The sequence below is a fragment of the Kryptolebias marmoratus genome, linkage group LG11 (genome assembly GCF_001649575.2).
Source record: "Kryptolebias marmoratus isolate JLee-2015 linkage group LG11, ASM164957v2, whole genome shotgun sequence".
Classification (NCBI taxonomy): domain Eukaryota; kingdom Metazoa; phylum Chordata; class Actinopteri; order Cyprinodontiformes; family Rivulidae; genus Kryptolebias; species Kryptolebias marmoratus.
This window is the reverse complement of record NC_051440.1, coordinates 23,408,825-23,432,275: the sequence shown is the minus strand read 5'-3', so window position 1 is coordinate 23,432,275 and position 23,451 is coordinate 23,408,825. Positions and strand designations below refer to the sequence as shown.

Sequence of the window (23,451 nt, the reverse complement as noted above, 5' to 3'; positions counted from 1 at the left end):
GACCCGCGTCCGGGCGAGGGAACACTGTGTCCAATATTTATGTTCATCATAAGGGGTCTTTGGGCTGCACTTCGTCTGGCCCCTCAGACAATTTATTATCTTTCCATATTTACCTGTAATCTCTCTCTGTGTCGTAACTCTGAGAAGTTTTAAGTTAGGTGTGTAACTTTACTTAAAACTTTTTCCAAGCAATGCTCCAATTTATTATTTAAAACATATTTTAAGAAGTATTTTTGTCTCGGTATAACAGCTTAGTGGTAACAAACTTCTTGTATGTTGTTTTTTTGTTCGTAAAAGAAGAACATTGTTGCTGCTGGGTGATAAAAGTACAAAAAAGTCTAAGAAACCAAGAAATATTTGCAAAACTATTTTAGAACATGCGTTTTAAAAGAACCAGTAAGTTTTATTAGTTGGTATAGCTTAAGTTTTCTTGTGTAATGATTGTGTTTTAGTCCAAAGATGTCCTCAGTTGTCTTTGCATCCTGCTCTGCACACACCTGTATTTCATCAATAATCATCTCGCCTGTTTTCATTCTGTAATCACCCAGCAGTACTTATACTCTGCGTGTTTGTCTCATTTTAACACTTGAAGAGCTGCAGGACAAGACTCAACAACAGCAGCAGCGCTATATGAGTCTCACCGATAACAACATGAGACTCCAAACAGAGCTCCTGTATAGTCTTACATCTCAGCCAGAGGCAGTTTATTACAACACCTGACCTAAAATCCTTCTTTGTTACAGCAGGTTTACCTGTCTTCACACGAAGACCACCCTGCATCCTTTTCATTGTATTTTATTTATGGGATGTAGGTGATTGCGAGGAAAACAGTCAGACATAGCGTTGAAACAACCACGCATACAGATCTGTACTCGTCGGAGAGGTTTTATTTTCCTTTTACACTGAAATTTTGTGAATCATCATTTGAATATCACAGGCCAAGTTTGATGAGTCAGTTTAGATGGAAGGGGAAATGTAGTCTTTTTTCTTCTTAAAGGAATTTCTTTTTTTTCAAGTAATACTAAAAACATCTGTTGAAAAGTCTGTTCAAAAAATGAACAGATATCAAACTAATATTAGGGTCTACAAACACTACACATATGTTAATAAAGTACAAGTTTAACACCACATGAGCTGTTGGATTCAGTCACAGCAGCTTGATAAAGTTAATTTATCCTGTTAAAATCATATAAAGACCATAAACGTAAAACTAAACAATAGTAGAATTATAGTATTCATCATAAAAATCAAGACTCCTGTCTACATATTGTTTTTTAGTCCGGTATCAGAACAACTTCTAACTATTGTCAGTTTACCTGGTATTTACATAGAATTTTGTTTGCAAGTGCAAAAAGCAGCAGCAGCTAGCTGTAGCACTTCTGGTTGCAGCTTGGATCATAATATTTAGCCAGAAACTTTGCTAAGAGTCTGTACTGTACTCTAATTAATTAATAATCTAATGGGAAAAAAAAATAATTTAAAGGCCATGAAACTTCATTCAGATTTAACAATATGATGATGCGTCTACTTTAATTATTAGAAGTATCAGTATCGGCATCAATGATATTGGTCTTTACTTGGTGTTGGATTGATACCAAATCTTGCAGTATTGCACACCTCTACTATCTACTACATGTAAGATATTAATTGTTCATATCATTAACAGAGAACTCCAGTTCCAAAGAGCTGAACCATCATCTTCCACAGATATATGACCTTATCTGATCTCAGGCAGTAAAAGACAGACACATTACAAGCACCGCCTCAGATTACCCAGCCTGCCCCCTCTTTCTCCTCTCCTTCTTCTCCTACAGGAGGAGGAGGAGGAGGAGGAGGAAGAGGGGCGGCGGCGGCAAGTCCAGACAAGTTCTCTGCATCAGCGCTCAGTCTATTCCAGACAGGCCTGCTGCAACAGAGCAGCAACCCACACAACAAACATCCAGCCTGAACCCAGCTGCCCTTCAGCCAAAACAAGCAGGACACACCTGAGCACCGCCGGCCTGAAACTCACCTGCCTGAGGGAGGGAACGAGGGTGGGGAGCACAAGGTTCACGGAGGGAAAACTGAAGAATTATGAGGATGGTTTAGTCACATTCAGAAGTGGAGGGGTTTAAAACTCGAAAACTCTTCACATCACATGTCAAATTCAAGGCAGATCGAGTATCGATTGCTTCTCGTTTCACTTAAAAAAAAGTTAATTCTCAGCAACATTTGATTTTGACAGAGCAACAAAGAACATCCAAAGGAGGCCGATCATCTTGAATTCTCTTCTTTTTTTCAAACTGAAAAGTTAAAAACCACATGTTTGTATTTTTACTCATTTAGCTGATTTGATTGATTGTTATAAAAAATATATCACTAAGAAATAATAAAAAAATAACAATTATTAGTGAGCAAAGCTCAAGTAATGAATGTCTTTAAATTTGATCTTTTTTTTCTTTTTCTTTATTCAATAAATTATATACATATATACATATATGTATATAATTTGACATATTATATCTAAAAAACCATGATAAATTATGTATTTTTTCAATGAATAGTGACTGAAACAAGTTTTTAATTATGGCAAATAGATATTTTTAGCTGATTCAAGGTGCGAATAAATTTTTGTGCTGTTTTAAAATCAACACTTGAATAATTCTGCAGCTAAACTTTAAATTCAATCCGAAGAAGGCAGGAGATAAAAACAACCAAATAATTTTTTTGGAGTCATTTTTTAACTTTATCTACAGAATTCTTAAAACTTGGACTTTCATGGAGACAAACCAAAACAAATCCATGTCATCCTCTCATCAGTGGAAAAATGATGGAGCTGTCAGAAAACTGTATTTCAAACTTCCTGTTTCAGCTTCAGTTAACACACTGACTGTACAAACAGTAACAGCTGACGGAGTTTATCTGGGTGTAGCCGATATTAGCTGCTGTGAAAACATACAAAAATAAAACGTCTGCAGCTGAAAGGCTTCACGTCTTTGTCTGTTAGCAAAATATCTCTTGAACCACTAAAGAAACTTTGATAAAACTTGCAGAAAATAATCATTAGATGTGCATCTACAACTGGTGAAATTTTGGGGTAAACCTGATTCAAGATGGCTGCCACAGCCAACCGACCTTAAAAAACACAAAAATTGGTATAAATCAGACAATTTGACAGTTATTGAGCTAAACTTTGGTGTCATAGTAGCTGAGAGTCATTCACAAACATATTCGGAGCAAACAGATTGTATAAGATTTCTGCTTAAAATGTTGCCATTATTTAATTGTAGTCAACTCTGTCCTTCTGTTAGCAAAATATATGAGGACCAACTGGATGAATGTTACTGAAACTTTCAGAAATGAACCACTGGGTGCACGACTACAGCTGATTCACTTTTGGAGTCAATACAATTCAAGATGGCCACCGCAGCTAATCCACATAAGTAAACACATAGATCAGTCAGTTTACCAAATATTGAGCTAAAGTTTGATGTGGCAGCAGCTGATAATCATTCCCCTCAGATACTCTCAGAGAGACATCCTGGGATTCTGCATTAGATTATGCAACTTTATTAAACCTATGAAAACAATCAAGCAACTAACTGGTACAACACGTTTAGAGGATAAAACACTTCCTATGAAAGATTATTGCTATGAGCTCCAACAAAAATATGGCTAAGAAGAGTAAGACACTGTACATGTTGCTCTGGTGTTGGATAAGTAAAGACATAAAAAAAATAATAATTTAGACCATATTTATATTTGTTTTATTATCACTGCATCAAAGTAAAAATCCTAACAGCTTCCAGAGGATCGCAGGTCGTCAAACCAGACGGTTTGCTTCAAGATCTAAGTTTTCTCTGACAGACAGGAGGTTTCAGTGAAACTGAGCCAGAACTTTCTGTCTCGCTGAAGGAGGCAGGTTCCACCTTCTGGTACAGTTTCAGTCACTGGTTCCTTCATGCCTCACATCCGAGGCGTTCTCCCTAAAGTCATGTACACTTTCAACTGCTGTGCTGTCAATCATAGTGTTACTTACACGGAAGAGGAAGGCTCATTACACGTTGGAATTTATTTACTGAAGGAGTTTGTTTAAGTCAGCTGTTTGATAAAACAACATCTGCTTTCACAGAACAGAACGACAAGAACTGTATTTTAACAGCATTTCAGTGTAAAATAAGACTTAAACACATCTCTGTTACACTAATTGGACCTTGAATCAGTGTGTGTGGCAGAAATGTCCATCTGCTCAGATAAGACTCTTAATAGTCTGATATATTACAAAACTGCAGAAATGAAAATGGCATCATTAAAAGCCTAAATGCTCCCTGTCTGACAGACTGAATCAAAGATGTTCTCTTCTTCCCCTTAGTGAAGATTGTTCGTTATATCTGATGAGTCTTTTCTGGCTTCGGCTTAATAACCCAGGTTTGATTAAACCTCAGCTGTGATGAGCTTCTTTGGCCTGTATCTCAGTGGTATCTTCCATTGAGACCACTTGAAGTTAGAGAAGAAATTAAAGTGGAGCCAGGTGAGCTTGACCTTTGACCTTCTGATTGTCACATTTAAAAAAAAGAGTTTTCTGCTCAATCTGAGGTCAGATTTCCTCTTGTGGATTCATTCTTAGAGGTTAGCTGTTGTACATCATAAAACTGACTCCTTGTTGCTCATATAGAAGGACTGGCAGCCTTTATTTTCTCTATTTTATAATCAAAGTATAACAAGCAGAAGTATAATTTTTCTGACGTAAACAGGAAAAGGTTGAAAAATGATTTGACTCTCCTTGAACATTTTACTTAAAATATCACTAAAATCCACCTTTTGCTTCTATGGAGCATCAAAGGTTTTGTTCAGGAAGTATTAGATGGAAAATGTAGAAATTTTCCCTGGATGTTTCCTCCTCTTCCTTACAGATGTTGCAACCAGGCACACTTTCCAGAGCCAACATCACATCCCAGCCGGTCAGCATCTGTTCGAACTCTTCCCCTCTGACAAGACGCTGCCGAGCCGTTAAATCCAGAACCACAAGAACCACAAACAGTTTCTGTCCTAAAGCAGTAAAACTCCACAAACACAAACCTGTCCTCCTCCCATCTTAGAATGCTGTTTTTGTTGAACTTGATTCTGTGTATTAGGTGCTTTTAAAAAAAAACAAAACAAAAAAATCCTGTGATGTTTTTATTTATTTATTTTATTATTGATCGTTCTTCATAGGAGTAACCAATCTTAACTTCCCTGTAATATGTACAAAGACAATAAAGGCATTCTATTTTATTCTATTCTTCCAGAGTAAAAACAAGAGGGTATAAATAGTTTGGGCCATCTCCGGGCTTGGAAGAAATAAAATGCTAGAATCACAACTAATGCTCCTTAGTTCTGAGTTTTTCTTTTTGTGGATAATTTACCTGTTTGACAGCAGCATGGCAGCCATGGAGCTGTTTACGGTCCCAGTTAAACCTTAGTTTACGCAGGTTAGTATCGCCCCCTAGTGGAGTATTACAGAAGTAACAAGTGGAGTCTATAAAGAAAGGCTTGCCTTCAGCATTTTCTTCATGTAAGACATCAGTGAGGGCCACAGACGGTGCCGAGGGGTGAAACGTTTTACTGTAGTGCTACAGTATGAATGCAAACATCAGGTATCAACATCTTATATTGTTTTGTTCCATATGACCAAAGTATCTGGCATGTAGAATTCCCCACAACATGGCAGCCAAGTAGAAAACAAAAACAACAGTGAAAAGAACAAACAAATGAAGGTGTTTCTTTTTTTTTTTTTTTTTTAAAGTGTTCACAGACATGACTTCCTTTCTTGTGCTGTTCGCTGATCGAACTAGATCAGTACGGGCAATCAGTCTATGAAAAACAGTAAAACTCACGAGCCCAGACACGACTCGTGTTCAGTTCGATCGATGAAAGTCAAGGTGAATCACGTAATAAATACATTCTTAAATCTCTTTGAAACCGACAAATATATACAAATTGATTAAAAGAAAATCCTTTTTTTCTGTTTTTGTACTAAGTGTTTACATCTAAGACAGTCACTTGAACATGGTGTTGACCAAGATGCTCACATAAATCTCTTCTTTTAGGCTCATATGTTGTTGTTTTTTTTGTTTGTTTTGTTTTTTTTAATAAACTTCCATTTCTCTTGGTTCCTTCGTTACGTGAATGATTGTACAAACTATTTTCACGGCCTGAATCAGATCAGTGTTATTCCATTAGTCCTTTCAGATACAGCAGTACAGGCACTCAAGTACAAAGACACTCTGTTTGGCTCTCTGCCCTGCTTCCTTCCCAGTATTCTTCCTCCCAATGTGTCGTTCCAAACACATGCAGGTTCTCCTGTAAACAAATACTCGTTGTCCTTTCAGATTATAAATACTGTTTTTGGTAAAATCATTACTAAAAAGACGAGACAGAGCGTATTTGAGTGGACATTGATACAAAACACAACAATTGCACTGTTTCTTCACTTCTAGATCCGGTACTTTTCTTGTTTTTGGCTTCAGCGTTAAGGCCCATAATCTGGAGTGGAAGGGAGAGGAGAAGTCCGAGCCGTGATCTTTGTGCCCACAGGGCCTACGGTAAATACAAACAGCACACATACAGGCACGCTCACAGATGAACAGTATTGCGGGGAAATGTATATATATTTTTAAAAAAAAGACACTAAGGAATGATGAAACATCCTCTCCGTTCTATCTTTTTTTCGCCAAATCATTCTCCAACACGTATTTTGAATCTTTTTAATCGTGCCGACAGTTCGTTTCCCTCTCTTGCTCAAAGTGCGTGGGTGCCGGTGCTGTTTCAGTCTCGCTACACTAGGAGGAGCCGCTCCTCTCCGCAGATGACTGACAGGCGTGGCTGTGACTGTGTTTTATTGCTAGAAAGTCCCCGCCCCGGACAAAGTGACCCTCCTAACACTGATCTGAGATCTCTGTCCCTTTGTGCTCATTAGAGTTAGTGCAGATCAGTGCTGGAGGGAACCTTCTCCCCGAGGAGCTGGCTCAGGTGAAGACATAGTTGAGGAGGAGCTGGGAGAGGAGCAGGACGCAGAGGATGAGGCAGTGACGGCCTGTTAGTGACACGTTGTCGTCTGTCGCCCTCTGATGAGACAGCTGACGGCCCAGAACCACCAGGTTCCTGCACCAAAACAAGGAACAGAGTTTAAAACAAAACACACACACCTGCAGGAGTTCAGATAATCCTATTCACTGCTGGTTTTACTTCTGAATATCTTGTTGTGTCTTCTGTATGGATGAGATGGAGGCCTCGATCAGAGCAAAGTCCTTCTTGTCTTTACTGCAACGAGCACACTGGCTGGAAAAAGCTGAGAGCAAAACAGAAACAGACACTTCAAAACACATCACAACAAAATCTACTTTATATATTAAGGAAACATACAAGTAAGCAAACTAGGATGTTTCATTGCTGTTTTGATTAAGAATTATTCATTTTTAAAGACAAGTATTTTTGAATAAAGTTTCATTTAAATGTGAAAAGCTTTGAAATGAAAATAAAAATGTTAGTTTTAACACGTTAGAGGGTTCATCTAACTGATTAGACTTCCTTGTTTTAAATGATTATTTATAAACTCTTAGACTTAAGAGCAGTGTTATTAATTTTATTGTAGTTTTTATGTTTTATATTTTTGGTTTATATTATCATGACTAAATTGATCTGTTTGCTTTGTTAAGCCCTTGAAGCAGTCCTTACATAAAGCTGAGTTGAGGACATGATGTCTCCTACAGTTTGCCATCAGATCAACACAACAATGTCTTTTATTGTCTAAAACTTGTTGCAGTGTGTTTTGACTGATTTTGGCTGCACCTACAGCAAAAATCATATAAAAACTGACAAAAACAAGCTTCTTTTTTTAATGTTTTTTTTAAGCTCTGACCTTCACGTGACTGATATTAAAATCCTGTATTTCAAAAAGGTTCATATTTCTTCAGCAAAAACCAACACAAAACAAAAAAACACATTTAATATTTTAACTTTATTTAAATATTTTTTACAAGCAGCTTCCCTGTGATGATGCTCCTGAGGAGTGCCGTAAGATGTTTGTGCGTGAGAGGCCGTCTCACCTTCGTTGTCCGAGGACTCGTGTGACGGTTCAGGCGTGGAGCTGCTGCTCTCGGTGTTCTGGCTGCAGGTGGACGGCTGGCTGCTCGTTTTCCGGTGCTTCCCGTTCAGTTCGGCCTGAAAAGACAAGAAACGGAGTTTCAAACTGAACTGCATGAAAACTGACAGAAAACTACAAACTAATGACCTAAATAAAGATTGAATTTGAATGTTTGCGTATCACTGCAGTGAAAATTAAGCAGAAGAAAATCAATTATATTGGAGTAGCTACATCTCTGTTGGATTTAGAAGGAAGCAAATTTGATTTAATTTAGTTTTCTTTTCAATAACATTTAAACGTTTCTACACCCAATATTTTCATATGAAACTGTTCGAAGTTGCTCTATTGATGCAAAAAAGGAACAAAAAAAGTGGAGGATTGTGATTTTCTGGAACATGAGAGTATGGGAGAACTTCCTGGTTTCACCTTGTGCTGTCTGGCCCAGCTGTGGCGGTAGGAGAGCCCGTTGGGTTGTCTCTGGCTTTTCTCGTGTGTCTGAATCACTCCGTCCTTCTCAAACTGAATGAGACAAACCTCAGGGTCCCACGGCCGAGTGCTGCAAATAAAGGCTACTGTAAGTTTTAAAATGCCTTACTCCACATTTTATTTTTTGCCTCATTGAACTAAAAAGCTACAGTAAAAATCCACAAGGTGTGGTCGTACTCCATGTGCCTGTAGGTCCACTCTGAGGTGATGGGGTCCTGCTGGAACAGCTGAGGGATCCAGGGTTTGTCTCCCCTCTCTTTGGCCTCTCGCCGCTGAGCCTCCTCCAGGACAAACTTCTCCTGGGTCGCCTGCACTTGGTCCCGTTCCATGATGGCGCGTGTCACATGCTGCCACAGCCTGTTGGGAACGTAAAAATAATAAATCCGGTAATAACTGAGCAAACGCACCAATTAACCTGTTCACGCTGACATCAGCAGCAACTTATGTTGTTTTCTGGTAATTTTACCTTTCAGACTCAAACTCCCCCTGCTGGTCTAACTGGACCACTTGTCGCTTGAGGCGCCTGCTGCGAATGTCCAGAGTTGGGTTCCACAAAGTTTCTTGCTGGCCCGAGCGCTTCTCTTGAATAAACACCTCGCTGTCCTGATATTGACAAAAGCAACAAAATGTTCAGTTTAAATATATATATATTTATTAAGTCAGCACACTGCCACATCAATGTTCCACAATATTAGTAAACTAGGAAAGAAAGAAGGTTCTAGAAAAAATCCTTCTCAGGTAGTTAAAAACATTTTCCAATTTGTTTCAGCTCTATTTGTCAGACACTCCAGCCCACTCTGAGACCCTCTAAATGGAGTCTTATTCTGGCGGTGCCTGCCTGCTGATCCTCAGTCTATAATTACCAATTCTGCTTCTAATTACCACAAAGAACATACTGAACACAGCTGTGATACTGAAACAGCAATGAGTGGTACAAAAAGATAAATTTAAACCAGAACTGAGAGGTTAATCACGAGTGCTTACCCAGTGTCCATCTACGGTGGCCATTAGCTCCTCTTCCAGGAAGATCTTCCCACTGACCTGATTTACAGAGCTGGGGCCTCCAAGGAAAGGCTGAGGGCAACAGAACCCAACATTAACCCCTTAGATGACAAGCAACTGTTGCCTTGGAGTTACAGAACTATTACTGTACAAGATATACAAATCAAAACAAGCTTAAGAGCATTTTTCTGTAAACTAAAGCTTTAACTTAGAAAGAAAAAAAACAAACATACCTTCAGTCTGAACTCCAGCTCAGCTAAACACTTTGTTTTCTCACATTCAATGGTAATTTTCCCTCCCAGCTCTAATGTCGTGGTGCCATACAAGATACCTACAGGAGAGAAACCCCATCAGATCAACAGCTCATTCAGTATTTAGCTTTAAATACTCCTGGTAAAAGTCCACAGATAAATCTAAATCATTCTTGTGTTACTACACAATTACCCCTTCCACTAAAATATTATAACATGAGGAGGTAACTCTAACCTCGTTAGATTTATCTACCTGGTAGGTAACCTTGGTGAATAAACAGAAACCTGATCTAACTTCTACTACAGCCATCCTCCATCTCCCAGTTTGGCCGTCTGCCATGTGACAGATGAAATTTAAAGTAAAATGAGGCCTTGTTTTATTTCCAGTAGCTCAGACATATTGATCACAACCGTAAAAGCTGTAAAGGATGAAGCCCACACTTTATTTATCAGGACAGAAAGATTTCTTTGTAAGCATGGTTGCTGAATTTGGATGTTTAGGTCAAAACGGCTGCGGTTATTTGGATATGAAATACAAAACTATTTTTATCAGAATTATACAAAAAAAAGAAAGTACAGCAGGACAACCTTTCATTCAGGTAAAGATTTTTACAAGAAGATATAAAAAAGTATTGCCTAGATAAAGCTGTGGTAGTGTGTGTGTGTGAATGATGAATACTCCAGTCCACTCACACACACACACACACACACACACACACAGTCACACTGAGTTTCTTATTCTGTACATGCTATTAGTGTCAATCTGGGGGTTTACGTCTTGCTCAAGAAGACTGACGCAAATAGATGGGCTCGAGATCAAACCACTGACTTTCCGATTGCTGGAGTTAAACAATATCCTCTGTCAGAACGGAACCAGTGAGCTTACTGTTAACTGTTTCAAAAGTACCTAAAGTGAGCATAAATGAAAACATCTGTATGTTGCAGTATCAAAACACTATAGAGACCTTTTGTCTAAGTAGCAAGAACATAACTGGATTATTCATTAGAGAGTGACATGCAGACGTTTACCTTTGCAGTGCGCGTAGGGCATGGTGATGACATACTCCTCATCCCTGTTCAGGAACAACAGCCTCGCTTTGCCCTCCAGAATAGCTGACAAAGAGTTACCTACAAGAAGAGTTACCTACTATCAGTCTTTCTGATAAGTTTTCCTTATTAAATGTACAACAACAGTCATTTTCTGAAGAAAATGTGGTAATTTATCTTAACATGCACCAACAACAGGGTCAAAATGAGGATCAAACCTGCTATTACATTATTCTGTCCTTCATACGATTATGTACATGTACCAATCACCGGTAATATTTTCACTAAGACAAACAGACTGCATATTCTAACAGGTTATGTACCATAGAACTTAGACTTGGCCAGGATGCTCCCACTGATACAAAATCCATCCCTCCTATTGCTGATATAAAAGGCAGAGATAGGTGGATGATGAGACACCTGGCAGAAGACAGGAAGAGAGACAGCTGAGCGTCAAATACAGTCTTTATATATATATATATATATATATTTCACAGGTGTGAGTCCTCTTTGTTTGACAAACTGTACAAACTGTACAATGCATGAACCATGTCCTGCTTTTCAGCTGTGATTTAACCTGCTCAGCGATGTAGAAGGTGCAGCTGTCTGTCTGAGGATGAAGCCAGCAGCAGCGAAACGTCTCCCCCAGGATTGGGTTGTACGGCTTTTTCAGCCCCTGGAAGCACAAGCAAAATTGATTCAAACATCATATGACACAAATGGTTGGTGTTTTATCGTGTCAAAGGTGAGCTAGATTACTGTTTCTTCCCAATTAACACATAATCTGATCATGAAACATTTGTCTGGACGGTTGCATAGGACATAACAGCAGCAGTATTGGTACACAATCCTGCCAGGGTTGTAACAGAAGTATTCAAGCTGTCGTTTGTAGGTCTTTAAATGAGAGGTAATTTAGTGTTTATGGATCTATTTATGCAAAGCCTCCAAAAGTAGTCAGCACAAAAAGTGCTGAGTAAGGCCCGATTGATCTACATGTATTTTCTGCTGGCTCACACAGAGTGCTCCTCAGTGATGCTGCTGCCACACAGGATATAAATCTCTAACGAGTGAAACAAGAGGAAAGCGTCTCCTGATGTTTCTACCACAGAAAAACGGGCCATCTGTCATGCAGCCAGCTCATAAAGTGTTACTGCATGTGATTTGATTTCGACGGTGAGCCCAAAGCAGCAACAAAAATGCAAACATCTTCCGATGCACCGAAAACGTTCACTTGCAGAAAATCGACTGGTGAGTTGAATATATGACTGAGAACCAGGGCAAAGCAGAGGTTAGCAGTCATGTAACAAATGTTCTTTTTTTTTCCATTTTAAACTTCTCACCATGAATGAGATTACTGTGCATTAATATTTCATTACATTACTGTCCAAATGTAGGATTAGTTTTTGACTTGTAACCATTGTTGCCCTACAGTACAGCCAAACAGATAAAACAAAACCAAAACAGAGAACATATCTTACTTTTGGCTTCTTGTAGAAGCCAGACAGGTACCACCTCAGCACCTGCTTAATCCGACCATATGCGCACTCTTCCAGTGAAGCCCTGGGTAAAAGAGCAGAAAAGTCAGGGGCACGATGACATAAAAAGACTGCAAGATATTTTAATGAACACAGACTAAATAAAGTTACTGACTGTGAGAGCAGATCTGCATGGTAGTAGTAGTCAGACAGCTTGTCTAGGAAGGAACGAGGCTCCAGAATGAACGTTGGCAGAACCACCTTTGACAGGTCCATGCCCGGTCGCAGCTGCTTCAGCAGACCCCAGATCAGACCCTTGTTCTCGTCTGATACGTTCTCGACCTGAGAGGCTTCACCGGCCTAAGGGAACAAAGATAACCAGAGGCACGGTCAAAGAAAGAAAGACAATGGAGCAGAGTAACAGTAACCCACATACCAGAAACAAAAACAGGCCAGAGGGCATGACTACGGTTATTTGCATACTTGAGGACAATGAAGAACCTTCATTTAAATACAGAGGATGAACTTTAGCACAAAAAAGTGTTGGCAGAGTCTCTTTTACCTCAGCCATTTCCTCTGTGCTCTGCTCCACATAAGCAGTGGCTTGTGGTCCAGGGGGCATCTCGTCTAACTGCTCTATGTCGCTCTCTTCTGTCAGCCTTCCACCGTTTTCATTGGCTGTAATGTCCCACTCGTCGTGAGTTTCTCGCTCCGATTTGTCGGAGAAGGCGTCATGCTCCATGTGATGATTGCCAAGCAGGGATGCCTCATGCAACCTAATAAAAACACAGAATTGAACACAAAGGTGAGAAACAACCAGTTTGATGCTGCTGCTGCATTTAAACTGTTAGAATATAATGAATAAATTAAATCATTTACAGATGTAAAGGATTCACAGGATTTCATCAGAAGCTTCTGAAACAAAATTATTTTTATCACAAAAAATGTACAGACTTCAAATGTCTGCTGGTTAAATAACCCTAACCTGTTTGGAAGTTTGGAAGCAGTAGAATTGAAGAATTATACTGAACTATAAATGAATGTAAACCTTTGGCTTTTCAATGTACCATCCTTCTGCTCACTGAACTGAATACACTTTAATGTAGTTCCTCTAGGTCAAAAACTGTGCAAGTACGAAAGTAAAGATTTGAAATAAACAGCAAATGTGCACACAAAGACCTACAAAGCTTAGAAATAACTCTTTCACACTGCATCCAGTACTGAATCCTCCTATAATCAAACCCAGACCTCAGATCAGTCTGCACACAACCGGAGCAAATCGAGAAAAAAAAGATGATGACTAAAGGACATCTGCTTGTAAATGGCCACAATAAAAAGAAAGCAGAACAACCAAAGGGGAAAGAGATACAGGGGCTGAAAATGAAAAGGGTGATTTTAGAGGACAATCCTTCAGCCATTTTAAGTTAGACAGTGTCTGTACACTAATGGTGCTTATGTCCACATCAAAGAAGGAGAGACACAAAAAGGAGTGCATGATTTTTATAATCCATTCAGCCATTGTTAGATATGTCACAAATCCTGGCAAACTGACAGAAAATGCAGTTTGTTACTTGTTTTTATAATCCCACTGAGTGATGAAACTGTAGACAGAAAACAAGGAAATGGATCATGTTCCTTTACAACAGTGGAAGAGAGTTCAAATTTCGAAATCCCTGTGGACTTTCCAGACCCGAACAACTACATTCCAGCACACTCTGAATCACTCACTGATCCACAATGATATCTGTTGAGTCAAACACACCTTAGAACGGAAGCTGCTTTCCTTACCTTAAACATACACAGCACAGACTATTTCTTCTTAAAGACTCCCAAAAAAATGCTGTTATCTGCAAATCCAAAACCAGATACAGCCTGCTTTTCTCTTCTTTCTTGTGTATTTAAATATTGTCAACCAACTGACAAAACAGTGCAGACGGTTTTACACCTGCTTGTGTGTATGAATATTTCTGTCTGTGTGCCAAGGTGTGTTTCTGTGTGCCTGCAAGCTTGCAATGGCTGCGTTTTGGGTGGTGTACTCCATCTTCCTGCTCCCCTGTCAGTCATGTGAACAAACGGGCTGCTGCGATTGGCTGACAGGAGCAGTAGAGGCGGGACTGCTGGGAAGGATGGGCAGAGGGAGGAATTTTAGCCGTGAAGAAGGTAAGAGGAGGGGGAAGGGTGAGGAGCGGAGGGAAGTCTAATGCAGGATGTAAACAACATTGCATAATTTAATATTAAGAGCTGCAAAAAAATATATATATGTATACATTTAAGCACATTTGGATGAGCAGAGGTATCAACTCACCATGATTTATAAAGAAGACAAAATAATATATCTCACAAAATGCAAAGTATGGAAGCAAAAATCCTGTTTTTTAGTGACTTTCTACTCTGTTAGCACTTATCAACAAGAAGCTGATACTTATAATTATTATTTTTTATCTTCTAACTGATATAAGCAGTCCACACTTAGGGCACTGGCTGTCATGTTTAGGGGCACATGTAGCTCTTGAGGGACAATTGCTCATTCCCTCAGTCAGCCTGTTAACTATAACGTTGCATCATAAAGTAAGCTTTTAACATGTAAAAACAGTATGTTTTACAACTAGTTTTTAAACTTTACTTGTAAAGTCCTTATTTACAACAGAAAATACTGGAGTACTCGGAGGGAAACTCCACTGTTCTTGGCAACAGTCCAAACCATTATTTAATCTGAAGGCACAGCAGACATGTACAAACCTTTAGTGATTTAAAAAAGAAGAGCTTTAAAGACACCCTCACTTAGCAAATTATGTGTGTTATTAATAAAGAACAGAAAACATCTGAAATAAGCCAGAAAACGAGTTAAAGCAAGCAGAGACAGCTGCTAACTAATTAAATGGAAACACAACTTGTATTAGTCACTTGCTTTGCTATAATCACTAGGAGCTGATTTGTATGTAGTGAGAGCTGTTCTTTTTATATTTGTGCCATAATTTCAGTGCAAAGTTCCCCACAGACTGAGGATTTATATATGTGATGATGTGTGGTATGGCAACAGAAACACTATGAAGTTATAAACAATTTTATAGAACAACTTTTTGCCAAATCATCTGAAAGATTTAATCAGAGCTAAATCTCAGCGCTACACTTTTTCTAGTTTACAACAATTTACCAGCCAAGACTGAAATAAAAAATAGTAATAGCTAAGAAAATGGAAGAGCACATATATTTAAAAAATCTTGAAGCTTTGTGAAATATTCTCTGGACGGCTTAGACTAAAACAAACAAAAAGACACATACTGATTGTTTTCAAAATAGTATAAACCATTCCACTGTATTTACACTGCTATCAGAGACTAATTAAAGCACATTTGTTATATTTTACATCTTAAAAGATCCACAATCAGATCCTTCCTGAGGTACCTGAGGTTCTTCCCGGAGCCACTTTCACTCATGAAGCCACGATTCTTCAGCTGCTTTTCGAAGCTGTTTACCCGAATGCACTGAGAGCATATTTTAGACAAACCATCTGGTAATTTCCAACTGCTTGTGTTAAAATGCCAACAGTCTTTTGCATGAGCTGGAAAGTGCAGCAATTTGGAGAGTGTTAATTGGGAACAGCTAATCCAATTGGAACATATATAAAAAAAAAAAGTTGTGTTTATCTATCGTCTGTTTTCCATGTTTGCAGGTCTTTCAGTGTATTACTTACTGTAGCAGCTCAGTATCAGTGAATGGAGAGGACTGCAGCAGGTGGAGTATTTGTGGGGACTCTGACGACATGCTGATATCTCCCTCTTTCCCAGCTTTGGCTGTCAGTTTGTAGAGACTGGAGCAGCTCAGGGCCAGCTCCAGGGCATCCATCCAGCACCGGCCTAGTGTAAATATTAAATTTAGAGAGGAACAAAAGCGCTATTGGCACATTTCCACTATAAAAAAATCAAAAACATGAAACTATGTACACCTCTAAGCAAAACAACAGCAAAAAAAAAACAACTCACCATCAGACTCCGATGCAGCTCTGAAGATCAGGTAGTTGCTGGGTAAAGGCTGTGTGATGGAACCAACATTTTCTCCTTTGGGACCCTGAACACACGGATCAAACGGTGACTCACTTTATGTTGAACATTTATTTTGTACCACCAGAAATGAAAAGTTCCCTAAAGTCCCTTTGGAAATGAACTTGTTGGTGCTAAAATACTCATTTTGGTCTGTTATAAAGTGTCATCCATAAATAAATAAATAAATGAACAAATGATGTTTTTGAAACAGGCTGCAAGTAACAAAATGCCTAAACACAGTTTACACATGTGATGCTTTTTCTTCAGTGTGTCTCAGAATGACTGTCTGACCTTCACAGCCCAGATGGATTTGTCCAGAGGGTGGTAGAGCTTGAAGCAGAAGCCATCCTTCTTAGAGGGTCTCTCAATCAGCTTGCATGCGTTGAGAAGAATGGTGCCCACCCAGTGATCTGTTTTTGGAGTCTTATAGATTAAAAGTACACCAGGCTTCAGGATGCACCACAGCTTGGTCCAACCTTTTAAATAACCACGGATCTACAGAAATCAAAAGAATGTAACAGGGAGTAAAGGTAGGATTATGACGTTACTGTTTTAGTAAGCAGTATATAAACACAACCTAAACTTTACAGTTACTCTGGTGTTGTTAATTATCATATTACAAACTGATTAGCAAATTGTGAAACCAACAGTTGATGCGATCTATGTGACAGCAAACATTTTCCGTGTAAACAAAACGGCTTTGCGTGATAAAAAACAAAACAAAACAACATTTGCAGACCTTGAGCCAGTTCGACATGATGACAACACTGGGGTCCTTAAGTGCACTAGAAAGTTCTTTAGCTGCCCGTTTCTTTTCCTGCCGATAATTCTGCTTTTGAACCTGTAGAAAAAAACCCACAAGTGAGTCACCAGTCTCACTGTCAGACGAATGAGCAAACACTAGGTGGAAGCAGAGTCAAACAAGCCGTGGCGTTCATCTGAGAACTGTAACATAAAACGTATAAACCCTGAACAAACAAAGGCGATTCAAAATGTGCCAAAATCCTCAGTATCTGACCCACTTTGGGATGAACAAAATGCAATAATGTTAATGTTTCTGTCAGCTGTCTCACACAGAAGGAAGTGACGTGTACCTTGAGAGACTCCTTTCGAGCCAGTTTCTCGGTGGGGGAGGGGCAGTCCTTCTCAACACCATTAAACATCCTGGACTCAGACTAGAGTTGGGAGTGAAAAAGTATAAAAAAGAGTGCCACAACAACTAAACTAAACACTCTTAACTATCACAGCTTCTGCACAGACAAATTAGAGTAAAATGTTGTCTTCTAAAAGTTCCTATTGGGCTAAATCTGTAAGACAAAGGTTTATTAACTACTGATAATTAAAAAAATGTATCCCCACAAAGTTTATTATTTGTATTTGCTTAAATCTGAAGCACAGTGTTTATGCAGCAGTTTGTGAAAAGCTGGTGGTTGGCTCTTTCTATAAGCAGTGAAACTGAACAGGCAACCAGTTTTGGTTTTGTGACCACAAACCAACTAACCTTTTGGGCTGAGATCACAAAAGGTTTAACAGCAGGTTTAATAATCTGCACGTACAAGTGAAAACAAACTTTAAGTGATATTTAACTACACAGCCGCGTGATTAAATGCACTAAACCAGGATGATTCATCAAAAAACGTCTTATATACAAATATATTCCCATGTAAAAAAAAGCATGCAGGGTTAAGCTGTTCTCAGTTTTAAATAGTAACTTAAGGACCTTTGGGATGGCGGACAGGGCAAAGAGCAAGAGATGCAGCTGCACACGTGACATTATTTCACATACTGTGAGACTGAGCGAAGTGAAGCAACATGTGGGAAGGGGACAAGACAAAATGAGATTACCAGATAACCACTTGCAAGATTTGTTTTTCTGTACCTAAAAAATATCGTTTGAGAATGGAGACAGATTGTCTAATACAAAATAAGCAGCAGCGAGACCACATAGGTCAGTTGTTGTATTAAAGACATAGTTCCCACCATGGCCTTGGCATAAACATTGCAGCTTTAATGTGATTTTACCCAAATATTATTGTGGTATGAATAGCAGCTTTTTAAGTCTTTTTGTTCGAGCTAATTGACCTAATAGTAATGTGTGGTTTCTAGTTCTTATATAAAATTGCATCTCCCTAAAATGACTAAAATGACTTAATTTCCTATGAAACCAAGGGCTCAACAGTTTTAAGCTTAGTCAAATTGTTTTTCGAGTTACAAAAGAAATAACAATAAAGAGAAATGTTCATAGAAAGAAAACAGAATTGCTGTGAGCTCATCTTTGGAGCGATTTATTGTGATCTGTTGAGGAACTGCCCAATCAGGAGCTGTGTTCTTACCTTGCTGTCTGGTGATTGGGCAGGACTAAATTCATTATTCAGCATGGAGAGAGCGTTCCTGTCTGTTTCACTGCCTGGTGGGAACCCACAACACAGTTACATACAAATGCGCTCAGTGATTAAACCTGCAGACAAACAATTAAAGCGCGGCAGCCATCAAAGCAGCAAATAAGCAGCAAATACGGTTCGTTGATTTGTATTTTCAGTGTTTTACAGTACGAAATGTCACATTTTCCTCCAGCACAGATTTCTGGACTATCATCAGAATTAATTTCACTTTGACATATCTTTGAAGTCTTAGCCTCTGACCTGGACTGAGGTTGTAGATCTCGTTGCCTCCTCCATAAGACAGGTTCCGAGTGAGCGAGCGAGGATCAATTTTAGGTGGGGAGGTGGCACTAGGGCAAAGAGACAGCCTTCGATGGAATAAATTCTCCTCCTTCATCCTGACAGTTTGCTTGTCCTTTGATGAAATAAAAACATAAAAAGAAGAAAACAAGGTAAAGGAAATGTAAAAAGTGCAAACAGAGGAAAAAAAAGTTTCTTCCAAGGGTGCCTTCACGATTTGTTCATCTAACAGAATTTACAGACAGCTCAACTAATTCATTTACTTCCTGTAGCTCCTTTTTTTTCCTCTCTTCACCACCGTGCTCTCAAAACCTACTCCTTTTTGTGTAAATCTATGTTTCTGATAGGTCACTCTTTCACTGTTCTCAAATACTAACAAAGCCATACTGTACAAGATTGTGTCCACATAACAACAGTGCACGGCAGTGACAAGCCGTTCCGACTGCACATTGTCAGACGATGTGACAGATGAAGGCTTCAACCTGCTTCAGCTAGTCTTTTCACAGAGTTTCACTGTCCAAAACGTCCTCAAACATAACTGCTATGGCTCTTCCTTTGTCTACTCTGCTTCAAACAACAAAAACCCCTTCAGTCATTCCCTTAATCAATATAAAAGCCCATTTACTAAAAGGTTGCACATTTAAAGTACATAAAGAAAAGAAGTGTAGCTACTATAGGTGTATACAAGATGAAATTATGGATCTGCAGCTCTACAGCCACGTAAAGAAGACCAAAGCAAGGCTTTGCAGACAGACAGACAGCAGGTGTCTTTTCTCTTCTACTGAGCTTGCCAAACACTGACAACTTGCAAACTACTCATAGGATGTTGTTAACTACTTTTGCAGGGTCACAATTATTTCCAGACAGGTCATTACACATGTTCTAACAGCAGCTGAGCTAATAGTGAAACAGTGAGGTTAATTTATGTTAGCTGCTACGACCTGAACTTGTCTGAACAGCTGACAAAAACCCTCTGTCTCGCCTCCAACAGAGCAGTCTCGTCTACGATTCCTCAAAAACATCATCTAAGAAAACGCTTACATAGTTTTCATTCACAGTGTCTTCAGAGACTGATTTATGGTTTTAGCCTCTCACATTAGTCCACTCCAATTACATTAGGACAAATGAAATTTCAAACTGTTAATTAGTGCCACTGTTTGTAAGAATGAAGAGTTAATAATGGCTCAACTTTGTAATTTAAAACTCCACGAGGAGCTGCAGGAATGTTAACCCTTTGAGTGTGTCCTCCTTCTACACATGGATTTCTGTGCATATTAGAAATACAAAAGCAGAGTCATGTCCTCATCAAACCACTCCCTGCTTCTCTCTGTTGTCTACTTTGTCTGGATGACTCATTCTATCAACATCCTTACTTCATTCAGTATTTTCAGTTTTTCCTTTCCCCCTCCTGTTCATTGTTTCTTTTAAGAGACTCCAATAAAAAAAGACAAAACAGAAAGAAGGTCAATTTAATTGGACCTTCACTTGTCTTTATAGGGCAGGTCTATAAATAGCTCTCTACTGCTGCAGTGCATACGTGCATGTGTAGTACAGTGCTGAACCCTGTAAGGGGTGTGAGCTGCATGGAAAAGAGCTTGAAGCTTTAGAATTTCACAACAATACCACAATGGCCACCAAGCTGTAAAGGGACAGACACACACAGAGAATCCCTCTACAAGCCCGCAGTCAGTTCACGATGTGCACACACGTAAACGGGATAAAACAATCGCTGCTTAGTCCCACAGCTGCAGTTGTGGATAACTTGAAGACTGGGGATACGAGCACATTACGCAGTCTCAACTGGGCATGGGTGTGGCATGCTTTAGGCGTTTGTTATTTATATGGGCTTATCTGTTAAACACACACAGCCGACACACCAGTGGCACGTGTGTTAGTCGGAAAAAAAAAGAAACACAAATTTCTCACTTTTCTCGTAACTTACAAAAGGAACTAATTTGGGCTGTTTACTGTCACCAGGTGGTGGCAGTGTAAGGTACATTACTTGAAAGCGGAGGAAGGAGTTGTCAACTAAAAATCGTTTTTTTGAGAAAGAACAAATGCAGCGACGGCCCTTCTTCAGGAATTACACTCATCTCTGGAGATATCTGGCATATTATATAATATCTGGGAAGACGCTAGTCAGTCCCATCAGTTTTCTTGACTCTGAGCAGAAGAAGCTGGTGAGTCACGTCATGTTAGGTCAGACATGATTGTAAAAATAGCCTCCATCTTTTGTAAAGTGAACCAAGTCTTCGCAAATGCTTTTGTGCATTGGTGAAAGATGTTCCAATATTTACGTTTTCCTCTGAATGTGAATCACATTTTCAGTCTCTTTCAATGAGGCTTTGGATGTGTTGAATTCATCTAGTGGAGTTACTAACAAAACCAGAAGCTAGAACACAGTGCATGGCTCAGGTTACGTTCCACTCAGGATGTCAGCATATGAAGGGATATGAAGCAGTGATAATTTCAGACTTTTTCAATAATCACCGTGACCAAAATACCCTACGATGAATCTAAATACAATGAAAAAAATTATCAATAAAATTATTTTTATTTCTTAATTGTAATAGCAATTAGATACAATTTTCTCTCAGGTTATAGAGAGCCTTCATTGAAGGACAAAAAACACTCTGTGGAAAAAGTGGCACTCTGAGGAAAACTAACCTCAAAAGCAAAGTAACTTTGTTAAAACTTAACTCCGACGACTCACTGTGCAGAGTGCAACGTTTGCCAAGCTAAGCTAACATTTACTCAATCCAACAAATCAACAGTGCGCAGGTGCTGGGCTAATATTTATCCTGTGATATGAGCACCTTCTGGAAAGGTTAAAACAGTAACAGCACCAGGCAGATGAACGCCACACATTCCCGCTGTTATACAGTAATACTAAAATAAAAAAAGGACGAACAGATGAAAACACTAAAAAGCAACAACAAAAGTGCCTTACCCAAAGTTACCCTGTCGAGGTGAAAGCGTTTGACTGGCTGTCACACAGAGCCTGTTTGTTTTTAGTAATCATTACACCACCTGGGACAGTTGGGGGAGAGGAGTGGAAAAGAACGGCCAACATGTTCTAACCTGTATGATTTATTATGCTTCATGAATATGACTTGCTTAGATATAGCTCTACTGATATCACATAAGTTTGAATTGCAAAGTTTGAGACCATCAGAAACCCAAGTCAACCAAAGCAGCATCGCTTCACAATGCTGTGCAGATTTAGGTTTTATGGAAAGACAATTTTAGCTAACAAATTCAACCACTATCTAAGGATGAGGCTTAGACAGTTTACTCAGCTCTGCAGAAGCACCGGATTCATTTCAAAACCAACAAAGATTCAAAAGAAGAAAAAAAAAAAGACCTTCACTCAGAACTTGAATTTGTCATGTGCCATAATTTTAGACTCCCAAATATGTGCTTTTGAAAAAAAAAAAAGTCTCTGTGCTAACATAAACAAGGAAGCACCAGTGTAATATTTCAAATAGGTTTTGAAAACCAAAATACTCTCATAAACAGCTTGGTCATGGAGAGCGTGGTCCCTCTCTCTGACATTTGCTCTTGTTGCATTTAGAAGAGCACAATGCAGATGTTTTGTTTTTAATTAGTTCACTCAACAGTTGTAAAAATTTAGAAGACAGTTTAAGACTTTCCCAGCAGACATTTAGCATACATTTAGGACACCAAAGAACATAAAAGGTAAATAGAAAAGGAACAAGACTAGCCACGCAAAGACTTTAATTTTGCCCCTTTAAACTGAATGAAAAGGATATAAAAAATATTCCATTATGAGCCATTCCCCGAATTAAAATGACATTCATTAAAAGGATAACACTGTGAGCAAATAAGCAATGCTGCAGGCACAGCAAAAAGCACTAAATGACAGCTGAGCACAGATGTGGTCTTAACTAAGAAAAACTCCTCTTTATGTCTTTATCTTATATTTCAGAATATGCAAGCTTTACAATACTGACTGCCTGTATCAAGCCAGCTGTTTCTGGGCATAGATTAACTCCAGACACACGTCTACGCCCCATTCAGTCTCCCCCACCCACGTTAAACCCTCATCTCCAGTGATGGGGGGACTAATGTCTGGCCACATGACCCAGATATACACCAATCAGATGCTGCCAAGTGCAGTGAGTGGATCAACAATGAAGAGTGGTGCATACAGTAGTAGATGCAATGCTTACAGAAATAAACATTAGTAGAAAGGCTCTGGTATGCTTAACTGACCAAAATATGCACAATTACTTCCACAACAAGTCATTGTGAAATTTATTTCATTCATTTTTTTTCCATTATGTTTCATTGTCACTGAATTGTTAAAAAATAGATATCAAACTGTTACTGGCAAAACCA

The 23,451-nt window shown here is 39.0% G+C and overlaps 1 protein-coding gene across 4 annotated transcripts in view; it reads right to left on the bottom strand.

Moving 5' to 3' along the window:
• Positions 1-5,563: 5,563 nt before the first annotated feature.
• Positions 5,564-23,451, bottom strand: part of osbpl5 (oxysterol binding protein-like 5) — a 35,347-nt gene continuing 17,459 nt past the window's right edge. Inside the window, exons 1-22 of one of the 4 annotated variants that reach the window (XM_037978274.1) lie at positions 22,040-22,097; positions 19,051-19,204; positions 18,742-18,815; positions 17,503-17,583; positions 17,148-17,249; positions 16,700-16,903; positions 16,349-16,433; positions 16,060-16,222; positions 12,928-13,141; positions 12,541-12,725; positions 12,369-12,450; positions 11,468-11,566; positions 11,214-11,310; positions 10,873-10,971; positions 9,826-9,923; positions 9,575-9,664; positions 9,057-9,193; positions 8,768-8,947; positions 8,531-8,660; positions 8,067-8,181; positions 7,207-7,309; positions 5,564-7,122 (exon numbers count right to left, since the gene is read on the bottom strand). In XM_037978274.1, the coding sequence (XP_037834202.1) occupies positions 6,987-7,122; positions 7,207-7,309; positions 8,067-8,181; positions 8,531-8,660; positions 8,768-8,947; positions 9,057-9,193; positions 9,575-9,664; positions 9,826-9,923; positions 10,873-10,971; positions 11,214-11,310; positions 11,468-11,566; positions 12,369-12,450; positions 12,541-12,725; positions 12,928-13,141; positions 16,060-16,222; positions 16,349-16,433; positions 16,700-16,903; positions 17,148-17,249; positions 17,503-17,583; positions 18,742-18,815; positions 19,051-19,186 (2,610 nt within the window). In that variant the 5' untranslated portion in view covers positions 19,187-19,204; positions 22,040-22,097 and the 3' untranslated portion in view covers positions 5,564-6,986. Of the gene's footprint in view, positions 7,123-7,206; positions 7,310-8,066; positions 8,182-8,530; positions 8,661-8,767; positions 8,948-9,056; positions 9,194-9,574; positions 9,665-9,825; positions 9,924-10,872; positions 10,972-11,213; positions 11,311-11,467; positions 11,567-12,368; positions 12,451-12,540; positions 12,726-12,927; positions 13,142-16,059; positions 16,223-16,348; positions 16,434-16,699; positions 16,904-17,147; positions 17,250-17,502; positions 17,584-18,741; positions 18,816-19,050; positions 19,205-22,039; positions 22,098-23,451 lie in introns of those variants that run through there. The other 3 variants (XM_017419034.3, XM_017419035.3, XM_037978275.1) reach the window with 3 other exon arrangements.